The following is an 18198-nucleotide window of genomic DNA, read 5'->3' as shown; positions in this document are numbered from 1 at the left end:
ATATTGACATGCAAAATCTAACCTTGAGATTTTTCATAAAAGATTAAGGTTTAATGAGTGAGAAAGAGAGAGAAAGAGTATTGCGGGTTGTGCATGGCCAAATTTTTGGAGAGGGATAGAGGGTTTTAAGAGGCTTTGAAATTTATATCTTTAATAAATACGATCTCTTAACTATTTTTAGAACGGAGGGTATGGTCACCTTTCACTTTTCACTTTTTGAGTGTCACGTCAGTTTTCCCTCACTCTCTCAGTTTTCCCTCACTCTCTTTTCACTCACCAAAAGGCAGAGAATGGTCACCTTTCACTACCTTTATTTATTTTTTTTTTTAAATATATATTTATACAAATATTATATGCATTTTGTAGAGAATTAAAAACCATGAATTTTGATATATGTTTTTTTAAAATATGTTAGTATATAATTCAATAAATAGTAAAGAAACTAAAATAAAAAAAATAAAAAAAAAAGGTTGACCAATCACACAAGGAGAGAGAGAGAGAGAGAGAGAGAGAGAGAGAGAGAGCGGAGTAGCCTCCCCTCACCCTTTCCCTGCACCCCCTAAACCACACCCACAATACTGTGTTTCGGGGTGCAGTTCCTCTTCCCGCTCCATACCTTTTGATCTCATAAAAATTTTGGTTTTAGCATTTTATAAATCTTTAGGTATAATTTAATAAATTTCAAATGTTATATGTGTTGGTTTTTAGGTATGTATTTTTGTTTTTAGAAATAAGTCCATAGATTCTTGTATTCTAATTCATCATTTTGATAAATAAGTTGGCTTATAATTTATACTTTATAAACATAAGTATTATATTTCATATAATGAAATAAGAGTTTATAAAATGAGAATGTTTGATTAGATGAATGTTTGAATTATGTTTTTGGTTTATAATTCAAATTGTGATGCGTGGACAATATTTCCAACTTGTAATTAAATCATATCATGATTTAATTTATTTGATTTTGTAAAATACTTAAATTAGTTAAGCACTTCATAAGTTCCAATTAGGAAGTTAGGGTATTCAATCTATCCTTGAGCTTTTTGATTTTTGTGTTAAAGTTTTGAGATTGAGCTTTGGCATTTTATAAGTAATTGGACGATTTCGGAGCTATATAAAAATTGAGTATAGTAGCTTTTGTTTCTAATTGACTCCAAGTTTTAAGAAGTTTTTGACCTAATTTCTACTATTAGGTCTAGTATATGATATGTCTACATGCTACATATGAGATGTTCGAGTCTAAGAATGACTTGAATTTTACAATAGTCACACTTTGGGTCTAAATGAGAAAATAATGTTGAGGCTTTAGAGTTGAAAATAGAAAGAGAGAGAGGGGAGAGAGAGAGAGAGAGAGAGAGAGAGAGAGAGTATACGAAGGCATCTAAGAGTAGAGAGGGGATAAAGCAATAAACATAGAAAGAGTTAGAGCAGAAAAGAGACATAGTTAGAGATAAAGTTAAAATATGGATAGATCATCATAAGAGCCTAAGAAGTAACTAAGAGAAAAGTAAGAGAAATAGATTAGATGGTAGAAAAAGAAAGATGAGATGAGGAAGAATAGAGAGGAAGATTAGAGAAGAGCAAAGGAGATAGATGGAAGAAGAGAAACGAATAGAAGTGTATGTTATTATAAAAAGACTTAAATGATAGAGCATATGATAGAGAAGAAAGATGAAAGATAAGAAAGGATAGAAGAATAACTTACCAGACACATTGTGTCTGATGTTGTAGATGTTTATGTTTTGCAGGTTCAATTTGTAGCAGCCGTTGTAGCAGAAGAGAAGACAAGAGCACAAGGAAAACTTAGATAGTAAGTTATTTGACGTATTTTCCTTGTTGTTCTAAATTTTATGTAGATTTTTATTGTAAACCTGTGATTTGTCCTGAGATGTAAGGTTTTAATTTTTTTAGAATTCTGCATTGTACATAAAACTCTGATAATTCTCATAGAATATATGACAAAAAGTTCGGGTCAATACAATTTTTTTGTATAATTCTTAGGCAATTTGTATAAATAAGAGGCAGAGAAATATCATTAGATAGGTACTGAAGGAAAAACAATAAAATTATCTAAAAAGTTGAATTATTATGGAAAGTCAACTACAAAAAGAATAATTAGTTACAAGGTAGGGTATTTATTATTCATGGGTGAGAATTCATTTACCCGACTTTATGGGAACCTATTTAGCTAAGGTATATACATGCTACCAATCTCCTCTTTATTGAAAGCACATTTCATTTTGAAGTTGTCATTCTTTTCCAAAAATACAAATATACTAAAACTCAAATCAAACTACATGAAAATGTTTTTTAGATACTACAAATATGTGTGGAAGATTTTCTATCTTTTTGTAATATATAAATAAGTATTTGAAAATATTATATTACTAGGTATAACGAATTGTTAGTAAGTAAGGTTAATAATATTTTATTATAGACTTACCAACATAACATCCATTATTATATATTTATATGCAAAAAAAATATTTGCAAATTTTTTATTAAAGATTATATTTGTCTAATATTGGAAACCAGACCTTAATTCCAAAAATGTCTTTAACTCTATCTGAAAAAAAAAATCTTTCAAATTTCAAAGACAATTTCCAATGTTCGTATGTTTTGTAATAACAATTAATAAGAGCCAATCACAATTCTTGTAGAAAGTTGGTTTGTTTCTTGGCAAATATGTTTCCATACATGAACACTTATTAAAGTAGGGAAGAATTAAGATTGTTAATTTTTAGATAAGGATTGTAGATTTGCAAATGAATTGTTAGTAAGGTTAATAATATTTCATTATAGACTTACCAGCATAGCATCCATTATTATATATAAAGAAGTATTTGTAAATTTATGATTAAAGACTATATTTGTATAATATTGAAAACCAAAGCTTTATTTCAAGAATACACTAACAAGAGTCGATGATAGTTCTCATCGAAAGTTGATTTGTTTCTTAAAGAATATGCTTTCATATATGGACAGTTGTATGTTGTTTTAAAGTGTCAGGTCTGCCAAATCATAAGTTGATTTTAAAAGTTGGGGATCTAGTTATGTTACTGAAAAACATTGATTAAAAAATAATTTACGTAATGACACTAGACTACATTTTATATATTTGGGCAAACGTGTTATTATGGCAGTTATAATATCTAGAAGTAATATTGAAAACGTGTTTGGTTCGTCCAACTTCCAAAAAATTTCTAGGAAAATGAAAATTTTTAGTTTTCCAAATCGTATGTAAATTAGAAAAATGATTTTTACAGTTTTTCAAATTTCTAAGATGGAAAATGAAAACTTTACTTGTTCCAACTAGGGGTGAGCATCGAAACAGGGTACCCGCTTTCGGAACCGGAACCGCCTTGGAACTGTCGGTTCCAGTTCTCATTTTTTTTGAACCGCTACCCGCCGGGTACCCGTCTGAACCGATTGTGTGTGTGTGTGTGTGTGTGTGTGTGTATATATATATATATATATATATATATATATATATATATATATATATAATGTCGTGTATTTGATTGTGTTGAAGAATGTTGTGAACTATATAAACTTTGTTCCTAATATAGCAGTCATTTTTGTGACGTGTGACAATAAGTTCAATAAAGAACAACTCATTTTATCAATGTTAAACACTCAAGCACTAACATGTTAACATTGCCAAGTTATTTTATCAACGTAAGCACAAAAAGGTTGAGGCTTCGTTATTAAACAGTTAAAACTACTATGTATGAATATCATAATACTTTTTGTGAATCAATAGATTTTAACAAAATTATTAGCCTTATTTTTATGATAAAATATGTAAAACAAGACAATGTATCATCATGAGGAAGCGAATTACTGGACATGATAAAATTGTTTATATATTAACAATCATAGATCTTTTATTACTTAATCGTGACAATTGTATGCAACTAAAATTTTCTAATTTTTTTTAAAGTGGTTATCCGGAACCGGAATCAGAACCGCCGGTTCCAATTCCGGTTCCAAAATATTAAGAACCGATACCACCTGTTCCGGTTTCGTCAAATTTAACCGGGTATCCGCCTATGTTCACCCCTTGTTCCAACCAAACACGTTTCTAAAATTTCATTGAAAACTGAAATGAAAACTTAACTCTTTTCTGAAAATATTTTCTTAAAAAATAAAAACAATTTTCTACAACCAAACACATCTTAATTTTTTTTCCAAGAATATCTTTTAAGTCCTAAAATTCTTCAAATTTCAAAAAAAAAAAATTAGTATGTTTTGCAATGACAAATTATAAACATCGGTTGCATGTTTTGCAACGATATATTATAAAAGTCAAGGACAATCTTTCTCAAAGATCTTGTTTTACATATGGGTAATTGTATGTTGTTTTATCTAGAGTTCAAAGTATAAAATAATTAAAATTGTTTTAGATATAGATGGTAGACTTACAAACACAACAATCCAATATTGTGTATGAAAAAGTTTTTATAATTTTATAAACAATTTGTAGATTTTAAGTTTTTTATATAATTTTTTACTTAATTTCAGTAAATCACATTTCATTCATCATTTTAATTTGTAATTGACTGTGTTGTGTTTATGTACATTATTACATTATCATTATTTTTAATTTGTCATATAACAATGTATTTCCATGATTTATTGTATGTTTTTCCTACACTATACAAATTTATATTGCACGTTATAAAATCATAATTATAACAAATGTCTACATATATAAAACGTAGATCAGATATTCAGAACAATATATACTAATTTTAACTAATCGTTATAAACTTATAGACAAAGCTTCTATCTTTGTAATTTAATAAATTTTTATAAATCTTTGATTTGTCATTACCATTTTAAAATATCAATAGTGTTTTCCTTTCTTAACCGTAGGGATGTTAAAAACCCACTTTGGACCCCGTTTTTGTACAAAAGCATTTTTATATTCCATCTGTCCCAAAATAATTTGTCCACCGACAAAAAAAGCACGGATTAAGAAAATATTAATTACTATTAATTTTATTAAATGAAATAACAGTTTTACCATTTTATTGCATTTAATTTCATAGTAATTTAACTAATAATAAGTTATATTATGATAAAAAAAAAAACATATTTATTTTAAAAAGTAGACTATTACTTTAGAACAAACAAAAAGAAAACATTGACTATTAATACGGGATGAAATGAGTAATATTTCTGGGTTCAAGGGTGGGATGAGGGGAGGGATTTAGCCCTGTTTAGTTTTTGGGAACGAGAAGTTTTGTCCTGAATACCAAGTGGGGTCTCCAACGTAATTACCCTATATTAAACTATTTTATTTATAACAATAAATATTAGAGAGAGTAGTCATTGTGTAATATATATGTTGTGTATTTGAGTAATTTGTGTAATATTAAAGCTAAATGAAATAAACGAGTTAAAAATACGATTAAACGGAAGATTTCGTGCTAAACAGGGTTAACAAGGGATTCTCAAGGGAAACCGGGGCAGGAAAACAAGAGAATTCAAGGCCAGGATTGGGGAAGGGGGAAACAGATAAATTTGGGGGCAGAGGCAACTATTTTCACCCCGGTTTGGTCTCCTTGACATCTCTACTTAACTGTGGTTTCTACGGGTTTTCACCTAACAAAATATAAATGTAGCAATTTTTTTGTAAAACCTGCAAAATAAGATTAGACAGCATAACAAATAACACAATCTAACCACATAACCAGCAACTAGGTTCCTAATCGTGAGATTAGATTGTAACCATAAGGGTATGATGGTTAAAAAAAAAACTAAAACATTAAATATTCATATAACTGAACAACCAAAAATCAAATCCCAAAAATATTGGAGGATCAAGACTCATGATCTAAAAAAGTTCCAATATCTTGTAAAGCTGTTGGTGGAGTAAAAAAAGTAAATAGTTTTGGAACAGAACTGAAGTTAGTCCAGATTTAGGAATAAATCATGATCCATACAAATCTTTTCAACAGATTATATTCTATTCTGTTCTATACCATGAATGTAAAACCTTTTTGCACAAAAAGACCTCACAGATAGTCAGCCCATGTCATGAACAAAATGTGAGTCATTATCATTATCCTCCATACAAAATCAAACTACTACCCCAAAAAAAAAAAAAAAAAAAAAAAACTTACCTCCACTGTAGCTATATCTTCTTCTCTTCACCATTTCCAATCTTGCCCTTCACACCATCTTTCTCAATGGTGTCTTGAATAAGGTCAGAAGGCGTAGCAGCTGGATCCAACTCAAGGCAACCTTTTGGACAGTTTTGCCCCTCTGTCCCATTCAAGACATATTTAGGGACTTGATGCGAGAATCGAAACATTTCTTCTTTTGGAATGACTGTCACTTCACTTTTGTTTGTAACAGGATGGAAAACAGTCCTGAATCCATCATGCTTCAAAAGACGGCTGACCGGAACACCTTTTTCTTCGTTGTAATCTTCTAGAACCTCCACCATGTCATACTTATGTATCACATCATCTGGAACATTCTCGTCCCAATCAGGCGACCAGTTTCTGTACAGGGCCCACACTTGGTTCTTCCTAGGAAAAATCAAAACACTCCCACGTTGGGATTTTGTCCACTCAACCTTCTGGGAGAATGAATTTAGGGTTTTGTAGAGTTCATGTCTCCCGATTCTAAACTCCCCACAAACCTTCCGGAAACCCGAACCCAACCATTCTAGGGTTCCGAATTCGGCTGTGGTTTTTGAATTTAGCCAACTGATTTTCATCTTCAGTGGTTTTCTTGAAAGAACTTTGTGAATCAAAGCATAGAATCTTGGCATTCCATCATCATCATCATAAGCAGCCCACACTTGGTTATCTTCAAATGAATTTTCGGTGCGTTCAAGGTCAAAATCATGGAAGTCGGGATCCGGAACATTCATTGCAAGTTCTTCTTCTTCTTCTTGTTCTTCTTCTTCTTCATTTTCTTGTTCAGAAACTTGTTTGCTCTTTTGATTTTGAGTTGATGGGTGGTTGTTGTTGTTGTTTAAGTTTTCTTTCAATTTCTCCTCAGATTCCCATTGGATTAGCTTTTTTTTAATCTCTGTTTGGGCTTTTTTCATTAACATGTTTCGGCTTTCTAATGGAGTCAACTCCCTAGTTCTATTTAACCTATTATTTAAATTAGCTGTCTCAAAACCGGTCAATTTTACCCCTGTTGTTGACATCTGAAACGGGATCTTAACACCAGAGCCTTGACTATCATCATCCGCTTTTCTCTTTTTTGAAGGCCAATTAGCATAGAATTCTTCACGTTCTCTTTTCAACCTGTCAGCAACTACTTGCTGAATAACACTTGCTGCTTTTGTTGCAACCGAGGGGTCTGCAGGGACATTTGGTTTTGTGAAAGGGCCTCCCTGGACTTTTGTGGTTTTTACATGGTTGGTTGGGTTCTGATGGTGGTGAGCAGATGAAGAAGATGGTTTCGGGAGGTTGACAGGTGGCGGCATTTCCTTGGCTAGAAACGGCTCGTGACAATTGGGACACAAAAGGGTATGATTGAGATATAGTTTTAGATACTCGTAATGCATCTTGCATCGATGGCAAATTGTCCAGAAAGTATCGGTACGAAGCGGAGGCGGAGGTGGAGGTGGGCGGGAAGGTGGTGGAGGAGCTGGCGGCCTAGTGGCGGTGGTTGTAGTCCGGTTGTTTGGCTTTGAAGGTGGTTGCTTTGTGTGGGCCCCATTAGCACCAGGAGCTGAAGGAGGTGGAACTGGAACTGAAACTTTCTGTTGGAATGCTCTCATACTTCTCCTTTGGTTATAGGATGATCTTTTAGCTTTGTCAGATAATAAACTCCATGCTTCTGAAAGAAGTTTAAAAGCACCATCTGCACCTACTGATTTGTTTTTATCAGGGTGTAACAAAAGAGCCAACTTTCTGTAATGTTTTCTGATTGTTTCTTCATCATCATTAGGGTTTGCACCGAGTATCCCATACCAATCGACTTCTCCACTTATCTTGTTCTCTGAGGCGATATACACATCAAGAGTGGTCAACATCTGAGAGATGCCATCAAGACTAGGATATAGGTTTTGGGCTTTTAAGATGAACTTCTTAGCACCATGAAAATCTTTATCAGATAATTTCTTTTCAGCGATTGTTTTTGCCCTAATTGCTTCATCTTTATTGCATTCCATGAGTTTTGATGGTGACTCTCAATGCTTCCTTCTCGGTTTCTCTTCCTATAGATAATTCAGAGCAGAGTGAAAGAGAAAGCACGGGTATTCAAGGCTAAAAATCAAGGTCTTTCCCTTTGTGATAGAAATGGTGGAAGAATCAAGTCAAGATACCTGAAATGACAGAATCGACATGTTAATTAAAAGACATCATCTCATGTTGTAGTATAATCGTAAATGACTTTCTTTTTCTAGAGGGTATTAAGATGGAATGGGTATCTTTTCTGTTAGGTATAAGAGATTCAAATTATGCCAAAAGTAAGCAGTTACATTGCAACTCTGTGAAACAGATGCATTAAAATTACATTACTCTAATTCAACCTTAATAATGTAATCACTAACCACTAACATGCTTCTACCCATCTTCATGCACAAAGACAAGATACACATACCAATTTATGGGATGAGAATCATAAGGTGATTAGGTTATCTAAGGATTTCAAGCGATACCACATAATTACATCAATCAACATTACTGAAATTTGAATTACTGAGACATCCAAATCTAAAGCCTAAACCAACACCACTTGTGTTGCTATATGTATCTCCCTACCTCATTCATTTATAATAATTGAAGTGCTGCAGTAAAACATCAGGTGCACAAACTAATGAATGATCAGAGTCAATTATGAGATAGACATTTTATAACAATTCAGATTCAAATTTTCGACCGAGACGGAAAAAAAAAACATCATGGATTATTACGTAACTACAAAGATAGTCGCAAAAGCAACTAATAATCAGCCCTAAAAGCCGAAACTTATAAAGTCGCTTATGAAATTAAACAAGTGTCACAGCGACAACAAACATGAGATTCAAATTAAAAACGCTGAACGCAAATCTGAAAAACTAAAGTAATCGTGACAATTGGCAATGAAGTCGAAATTGAAGCAAATCAACACTAAAATCCCAAAACAGAGTAAACGAAAGTCAAACCCTAGATTCGAATTACGTGAAATGCAAGTGAAATTGAAAGAAACGAGAGTAATTTACCAATTGATGTTCGAAGGAATTTGAATCCGCATAGGATTTGATTATTGTTTGACCTTTGCAATTTCCCACCAAATTGTTGTGTAAGGGAGAGGAAAAGACCGAAGAGAAAGTTTGGTAAAAACCCCTCGGAGAATGGCTGAAGAACAATCAGCCCTCAATATGCCACTACAATAAGAAATATCTCTTAAAAAATTAGGAATTTACACTAATATAAAAGATGGGTAGACTCAGATGGGCTCGATCTAGTTTTTTTTTTTCTTTGGAGTGAACCCTAACACAGTTAACTTAACCAGGGTTAACTTTTTACCATGGTTGAGTAGAGTTGTTATGCCACTAAAATTTATACAATGCACCTTTAGGCTAATTACTATACTACCCTTTTATATACATTAATAAGTGATGTTTCTCATTTTGAATGTAAATGTCCTAGAAAATAAATTACACCATTAATCTTTACGTTTTTAGTATACATGATTAATCTTATTTCAGTCATACAACACCAACACCAGCACCAACACTCTCAACTATTTTCCGTTTATCATGAACTCGGTTACGCCCCTCGTCCTATGGAAGGGCATTATGGTAAATTGAAGAACGAAACACCGAAAAGATGGTACCTGATCATATTCAATGTGTTTGTACACTTATGGCTATGTGTATGTTCTAAAATAGTCCATTCCAATTCCAAAGCAATTAACCATGAATTCTACCCTTTTTTTCTGTTTGTTTTACAAGTATGTGAAGAATGCATCGAGCTCAAATTCCAACATTTTTTCCATATGGATAGCATAATGATGTAGATGCATTTAAATTTTTGACAATAAAAGTCCATTAGATGCAAGAATAATGACAACGGAACTCAAGCTAACATGCCATACATTGATACATGGAGTTAACAAAGTCCTTTTTTTGGTTTATCATGACAGCGGAACTCAAGATAACATGCCATACATTGATACATGCAAGAATAATGACGGTGGAACTCAAGCCAACACGACAGTAGAGCTCTGATTTTTGGTTTAAACATATAAGAATTAAGAAAGACCGTTTTAAGTTTGCAAGATCCATTCAATGTAGCAAATAAAAAGATTCTTGAATAATTAATTAATGTCGCATTATTGTTGATAAAAAAAAAAACATAAGATAAAAAAAAGACACAATTTACACCGGGTAGGTAGGTAGGTGGGTAAGATAAGCGCTCAAACAGACAGATAAACAAACAAACAGACAGACAGTCTTTTTTGGGAAGATGATAAACACATGTATCAACAGCTACGAACAATATGCACGCACGCACAAACGCACCCTTGATCCTTCAGACCCTACTTCAGTCAAACATACAACACCAACCAAATCAATGGATTCAGCCATCTATTGGTCCAGTCTTGGTTTCATTCTCATTTTGGGTTTGGATTTCAGTTTGGGTTTGGGTATCATCGGTTTGGATTTGAGGGTCTACTGTAGGTGGTGGTGGTGATTGATGATGGTAAAGCCTGACTACAATGCAAGTGATATTATCAGCACTTCCTCGGCTAAAAGCAGTTTCTATCAACTTTCTAGCAGCTAACTCAGGCTCTTCTTCTGACAATGCCAGTGTCACAGCATCCTGGTAAATATGAGAAATGTTGAATTATTCATTTGTGTATATAATATTAATATTAATATTAATATTAATATTAATATTGGAGAATCAATGAGATCTATATAACTTTGTATACCTCATTTGGTACAACATCCCAGAGACCATCACTTGCAAGAACAAGCAATTCAAATTCCTCATCCAGTTCTTGTTCCTGATCAAAAAAAAAAAAAAAAAAAAAAAAACCAACAATCGGTAAAAATCAAGAGAACATGTTTATGCAAAAGTCGTGATTTTCAACAGTAAGGAATTTCTAATAGCATATCATTATTCATTAATGCATCATCACCAGAAAAGGAAATTATGTTCTGACCTAAAGAACACATTCGAGGTGAAGTATATTACTACTTATACAATTAAAAAAAAAAAAAAAACTATGCGACAATTACCTGGATTTCGGGTTCTGCCACAACAAATTGCTTCAGCATACGGTTTCCAAAAGCACGTGACATTGCTAAAACACCTCCAACCCTCCAAGTACCTGAAAAAGAAAAACATTAAACCAGAACATATACCGAAAAATGTCACTTAAAGTAAAAATAATAATAACAAAATTACCATTACCTGCCCACATCACAACTCCACCAGCATTTTCAATTCGCTGCCTCTCATCGCTTCTATTTGGTTTGTGATCCTCAGAAAGAGGAATAGCTATCAATTGAGTAATACGAATTATGAATCCACTTAAAGAGGAATATTTTATAAGTTATAAGAAAGAAAATAGAAAAGGTAAAAATTACCTTTTCCTGCCTTTGATATGACAGTTCGAGAATCTCCAACATTAGCAACATACAAATGATTGCCTACTAAAACTGCTGTTGAAGCAGTAGAACCATCATCACGAAACGTATCTTTTCCAGACTCCAAGAAGTCTGAGTCAGTCTGCTGATAAGTCTCACCTGTTAATTCATTCAGGTTTATGAATTTCTCTTCTTTATCGTTTTTTACATATAAGTCACAGGCATAGGAACTCACTTATCGCCACTTTGGTGTTTGTCAAAAATTCTGGATGATTCATCAGATTCTTGAAAAGATTTTCCTTTAAATACTCCGCTGCACGTGAACCACCATGACCTACACAAAGCTAACCATCTTCAAGTAAGAAGTAGAACAGACATGTTCAATCTGAGTCATCTGAAAAGTCTAAAAGAAAGATAACATCAATGTATTTCACATGTTAAGCATCAATGTATCATGTATGCGTGCACAACACATGCATGCTAGTTTTATGGAAGCACTGAAAGCCCAAAAAGTAAACTTTTTTTTCTCAAGGAACCCATCGTTTAATCCCAAACTGCTTTATAAGTAATAAATCAACGTATGACGTATCCATCTTTAGGCATTAGTCAACGTATTAATTAATAATAAAAAGTGTCTCCCAAAAAAAGATTCTATCATAAAGATTGCTGAGAAAGAATATAACCATCAAATATCCCGAATAGACACACAGTCTGCCCATTAATCTTGCAAGTCTTGACATCAAAGAAGTCCTCCATGGTAGCTCTTTTACCTCTGAAGCTTGAATAGCCACATCCCAATTTTCCATCTTCACTGTCAATACAAGACACAATAAAGACATGTAAGCAAAGAGAATAAACAGCAACATAGCAGGTGTTCTTCAAAAGGACAATCACCTCTTCCATCCTCCACTTGCACAGCCACCATTATCATCCTTCTCTGGTGAACTTTTGTTGATAGTTGGACCCTGGTTACCCGTTGCACTCGTATCCACCATCATTCTTCTTCCAGATGGAAATATTCGATCAGACAAAAAGGTTGCTGTAGAAACAGTCTTCAGACCTTTTCTAAAATTTGGAAACTGCAACAACCCCTCTGCGACTTTCTGAATATTCACACCTTGCACAATTACTGTCCTGAGATAGCTGCTGCATACCATTTAAGACTCCACAAGCTGGTTTGTCTTTATCATCCAGATTCTAACCTTAAGAAACAAAAGAGAAAGGACCCAAGACATCACAAATCCAGCATATTCCTTGTCACAAGAGGAACTTTTGTGTGCACCAATAAGTTCGCGAAAAGTTTCCAACCACTTTATAATGTAATCTGTTACCATACATGGTAATGCAATACTGCAGTACCATGCATGGTAATTTCCTACAAATAGAGATGATTTCACTTTCCAAATGATTCCGTAGTAATAAAATCAACTTTTTATGTATGGAAACTTCTTGTGAGTTGCTATAGAACTTCTTAAACAACAATGTCACACTCAAGCCAATTACCTACACTGAATTTGCTAAATATGTAATTTGCAAACGCCAACCCCCAAACATTAAGAGCATTCAGGATAAAGAAGCTACAAGTTGAGTTAAACATGAATTATAATTGCATTCCAGAACCTGTATCCTTGAATACATGATTTAGTTTCAACTACGTACAATTTATTTAGGATATCAAGCCTCATGTGTAAGATGGACTTGATTTGATCAAAGCTAAAACTGGAAATGGCACAAGTTTTTCACATTTACCCAAATAGTAAATAGGGATCAACTTGCAGTTATAATCTTAAAGAACAATCGTTGCTAAATCCTTTGAGGCTTTGACAATCAATCTTCTTTTTTTCAAATTAACATGCTTAATAGCTTAAACCGGAATCGGGACAAACTTGCCGCATGTGTTAATAATAGATAATTGAAAAGTAACGAAATAAACATAATCTGAAAATTCGAGCTATATCCTCAAAAAGTACGAATCTTACTAAAATCGAGTCAAATGTAACACATTTCGTTAACGGAATCCACAAACTGAATCGTAAACCCTTGAATCTAAGCTACAATAAACAAGTGATCTAAATCTGCAAATCTTACTTTTCAGAGTGATTTGCTCCAGAAACTGCAAAGGAACAACAGATCTAGCAACATGTTATATCAATTATCGAAGAAGAAAAGGCAGGATCGGAATCTGAGATGCAGATGCGAGATCAGAAAGAAGGACAAAAGAAAAGTATAGTGAGAAATTGTTGTATTTAAGAAAAACTGAAAAGAGAATCTGAAACCCTAGAAATCGAAAAGAAAAAAAGATTGAATCCAAAGAATATGTGATTGGAATCAATGAATAGGGGATGCGAAAGAAAGAGGGCGTTTTTGGGTGTTTTATTTTATGGGTAGTGGTGTAGCTGCAGTGGCAGTGAGCTCTGTCACCGAATAGGTCTGCCATGTGGCACGCTGACGCGTCCACTACGAACAGGGTGACCATCGGGTCCGTAGCTTCTACTGCATTTGTTTTAGTTTTTAAACGGATTATTTATTTTAATAAAAGAGAAAGACACGAATAACTATAATTTTTAAATATTTATAATAGTTATTTTAAAATTAGTTAGGAGTCAGGTGTTTTTCTTTTTTACTTAATACATTATATATTATATAATTATATTAATTTATGTGTAATATCTTTTATTATTCAGAGTTTTGTCGCAATGTTATATAAGATTGACAGGTTTAATCACTGGTCTCCTCTTACCTTCCATTGCTTCCAATCAGATAACAAAAGACGTTGCACTTCCTTGATTGTCTTTAAACAAAGAAAACTTTGTTTTTCTTTCTATTTTTCGATATCATAATCCTTCTCCACACTTTTCCTCTTCATTAAGCTCTTTGATTTTGATCTTTTTCATCCACCGCCTCTTACTTTATCCACATGTTCTGCTTATGTGTTGCCGGATCAGATTGCATTTCTGCAACATTTTCATCCCCTGTATAACAACATGCGTCTCGCTTGCATCACCAACTAATTTGAAGTCTCCTCTATGTACCCTTTCTCCTCCACACAATTACATTCGACCAGCTACTTCCATCAGCCACTACTACTGTCACTAGAATCTATTGTTATCCTCACTGTCTCCTTCATCAACGACCCTATTTCAAAACCATTCATCACCACCACTGAAGCACCACTCCACCAGGTCACCACCGTTGCATCATTCATCGCCTCTACCAACCATAGCATCATCTTCTCACTACCGCAACAACCCCTTCTCCTCCTTTTTTTTACTTTTTTATTTAACATAGATTTGTGGTATCTATTGTTATTGATGTTATTTTTCCAATAGTTATGGATATTGAAGATGCCAAATATGGATTTGCCATGTTGAGGATTTGTGGGTTCTATTGTTATTAATGTTATTTTTTCCGATAGCTATGGATATTGAAGATGCCAAATATGGATTTGCCATGTTGAGGGGTGTCTTGATGTAGGTTTAGAATGCATTACTTAAATAATCAAAAATTCTAAAACATTTGCCATCAGAAGTTGTTATTACAACGATCTAATCATCAAGTGTGCCACCATGGAAGAAATCGAGGCTGAAAAATCTCTGATCGAGAAGAATGTCGTAAGTTGAGTAACAAAGTCTTTATGCTTTCCATTACATATGTAACAGACTGATTTTTACCACAAAAAATTTCGTTTTTAATTCAACAAAACCACAAATGTCATAAAAATCCAAGTCATGAAAAATCTCGAGTACATCAATATAGTCATCCAAACCAGAGTATCAAAAAGTTGAAAATCATAAAAACTATGAGCTAGAGTGTACAGTCAAGCCTTCGCTTTCCCGTGATCATCCAAAGCACCTAAAACAAATTAATCCGTAATTGTAAACATAAAGCTCAGTGAGTCATTCCCAAAATATCCATATAGCACAACATAATAAAAACTATGTGTTATCAACAACCCTGGGGATTATCAACAATCCCAATGGGCTAACTGCACGTCCTGTGGACTAACAGCATGTTCCAAGGGTTATCAGCAACCCCGGGGATTCTCATTAATCCCAAATTATTAGCAATACAATTCAATGTATAGATAACAATAATCAGCAATTAAGACCCAGTTGGTCATAGATAAAATTACCATATAGGTAAATGTAATGAGAAGACTCACCTCACAAGTAGCAGCTAAGTGTAACAACTCACACGGGGTAGACAGGTGCAAAATAAGCACCTAATCAGCAATAAAGAAGTATCTTTTTCAAACTATGCTCAAAACCTAATTTTGACCAAAAGTCAGCAAGTTAAAGTCCACGGTCCACCCTCCTATGCCCCGTGTACCAACTACAGTACACATGGCATAAAAGTTATGAGATTACGGTCCAACATCAAGCTACACCCTGTGTAGCAAGATGTACGCCCCGCATAGTAAGTCTGAATGCTAAATGATCTATTAAGCTCTCAATTCATATAGTCAACTCTTTAACCATGTAAATATAAACTATAGGGGCGTGGACGTCTTAATGGATAACATCCCTAACTTTATTTATTTGCATGTCATAAATAAGTAATAAATCAAGATATAAGTCCGTGAAATGTACCAATGCTCAAGATCTCATGCATGGAGGTGAATGGGATTGTTTAAGCTTGCAACTTTATGGCTCTACAACCCTAAAAATGGCAGGAAATGGGCTTCAAATGGTTTGGAGTAGAACATACTCACTAGAACCAAAGTTATGGGACAAAAGCATATAAAATTCACAATAACTACATCTATCATGAAAGTTTGCCAACATGGGAACTTTATACCTCTTATGGGTGGAAAACAAGCTGGAGAATCTAGATCTATAATGCTTGGACTCTTATATGCTTCTCCAAGGATCTTCTTCTTCAAAGGAGCACACACACAGACACTTAGAACCTCAAAAATCTCTCAAAATTGGTTAGGGTTTCGAAAGGGCGCCTTTGGAGGATGGAGGATGGTCATAAGAAAGGCATCAAGGGGTTAAGGTCCTTTAAATAAGGCTTGAAACCCAGAATTTAGGATTTTCACTCTGCGTCACTACGCCCTGCGTAGTGGGTAAGACCCTCGCATGAGATTAATGAATTACACCCTACATACTTCATAATCTATGCATGTGTACTTCATAATTCTCAAAGATTATAACTTTAAAAATCAAAAGAAAATATACATGAGGAACAGGTGTTACAATTCTCCCTCACTACAATCATACTTCGTCCTCAAAGTCCTCAGCTGTGAATAGATCAGAGTAATGCTCGCACATCACCTCCTTGGGCTCCCAAGTCTACTCAGAGCCCTTCCAGTGCTGCCACTGAACCTTGATCGTTCTCACTACCTTGTTCCGTAAGGCCTTCAACTTCCTATCCAATATCGCAATCGGATGCTCAATGTAATTCAGGCGACCATCGACATGTATGTCATCCACATGTACTACAACGGTCTTATCGGCCACAAACTTCCTCAACTAAGAAACGTGGAATATGTAATGAATCTGACTAAGCTCATCTGATAAATCCAACTAGTAGGCCACCTTGCCTACCCTAGCTACTACTATGAAAGGACCAATAAACATGGGGCATAACTTGCATCGCTTCTTGAATTGGATGACACCTTCCCATGGTGATACCTTTAGGACTACCATATCTCCAATCTAAAACGCTAACTCAGAGCATCGACGGTCCTCATAACTATTCTAACGGCTCTAAGCCGTCAGTAACCTCTGTCTAACCTGTTGTATAAGCTCTATTGTCTTAAGCACTATCTCAATGCTCCCCATGACCCTCTATCCGACCTTTCCACAACAGATAGGGGTCCGAACCTTCCTCCCATAAAGAAGTTTGAAAGGAGGCATACCTATACTAGCGTGATAGTTGTTCTTGTAGGAAAACTCGTCAAACAGGAGGTAGGAGTCCCAGGTCTAGGGGTGAGCATTTGGATATGTGGACCAGACCGGAACGTTTTTTAGACCCCTGGGCCAGTTCTAGGTTCTAGTATTTGAGCAAATCAGTCCGGTTTTTTTATTGGTTCCCGGTAAAAACCGGTTTTTGACCGGCTTATTTAAAAAAAAATTGTATTATGTGAAATTCTTTAAACAAGTATATCTCATTTGTTTTAAGTCGGATTGACATGCGGTTTTTTCTAATATGTAATTTAGAGTTTGTAGATGATTTAGATTACAGTTTTGTTGTTTTTGGTGTTATATTAGATTATTTACAATCATTCAAAGATGAGATATCAAAGCTGAAATATTTTAACGTTTTAGCAAGAAATTTAAACTTTTGTATTTTGTGAAATTGTGAAAACAAACATATCTCATTTGTTTTAAGTCAAATTGACATGAGGTTTTCTCTAACATGTAATTTAGATTTTGTATATGACTTTAGACTATAATATTGTTATTTTTAGTGTTATATAGATGAGTTACAATCTGTGACATCCCCAAAATCTCGGCCAGAAAAGACCGATTTTCATTTATGTTTTTAAATATTTTCAGAGTAAATCCTTTTGATTTGAAAGAGTTGTGGAATTTGTTCCCAAAAACAAAACATGATAAAACGATGTTTACCAAAGCATTTCATAAAAGAAATGTATTTTCATTATAATCAAAACTCGGGGTGTCATGTTCCGA

The 18198-nt window shown here is 34.0% G+C and overlaps 2 protein-coding genes across 3 annotated transcripts; both read right to left on the bottom strand.

Annotated features, from left to right (window-relative positions):
* Positions 1-5900: 5900 nt before the first annotated feature.
* On the bottom strand, positions 5901-9373 carry LOC145011269 (DnaJ heat shock amino-terminal domain protein). The gene is made up of 2 exons (XM_078969955.1): positions 9182-9373; positions 5901-8302 (listed from the first exon to the last, which is right to left on the bottom strand). The coding sequence occupies exon 2, from the start codon at positions 8147-8149 to the stop codon at positions 6146-6148; it is 2004 nt and encodes a 667-aa protein (XP_078826081.1). The 5' UTR covers positions 8150-8302; positions 9182-9373; the 3' UTR covers positions 5901-6145.
* Positions 9374-10253: 880 nt separating this feature from the next.
* LOC145010823 (putative protein phosphatase 2C 76) lies at positions 10254-13977 on the bottom strand. 2 transcript variants are annotated; one of them, XM_078969376.1, is made up of 9 exons: positions 13540-13977; positions 12455-12762; positions 12244-12371; positions 11796-11894; positions 11561-11719; positions 11385-11471; positions 11210-11301; positions 10900-10974; positions 10254-10787 (listed from the first exon to the last, which is right to left on the bottom strand). In XM_078969376.1, the coding sequence occupies exons 2-9, from the start codon at positions 12715-12717 to the stop codon at positions 10545-10547; spliced, it is 1146 nt and encodes a 381-aa protein (XP_078825502.1). In that variant the 5' UTR covers positions 12718-12762; positions 13540-13977; the 3' UTR covers positions 10254-10544. The 2 variants fall into 2 exon arrangements, with proteins under 2 accessions (XP_078825502.1, XP_078825501.1); XM_078969375.1 differs by having other exon boundaries at positions 13649-13975.
* Positions 13978-18198: the final 4221 nt, after the last annotated feature.

The sequence above is a fragment of the Lactuca saligna genome, chromosome 8, assembly GCF_052625555.1.
Source record: "Lactuca saligna cultivar CGN05327 chromosome 8, ASM5262555v1, whole genome shotgun sequence".
In the NCBI taxonomy this organism is placed as follows: domain Eukaryota; kingdom Viridiplantae; phylum Streptophyta; class Magnoliopsida; order Asterales; family Asteraceae; genus Lactuca; species Lactuca saligna.
The sequence above is the reverse complement of the archived record's forward strand: the minus strand, read 5'-3'. Positions and strand labels throughout refer to the sequence as shown.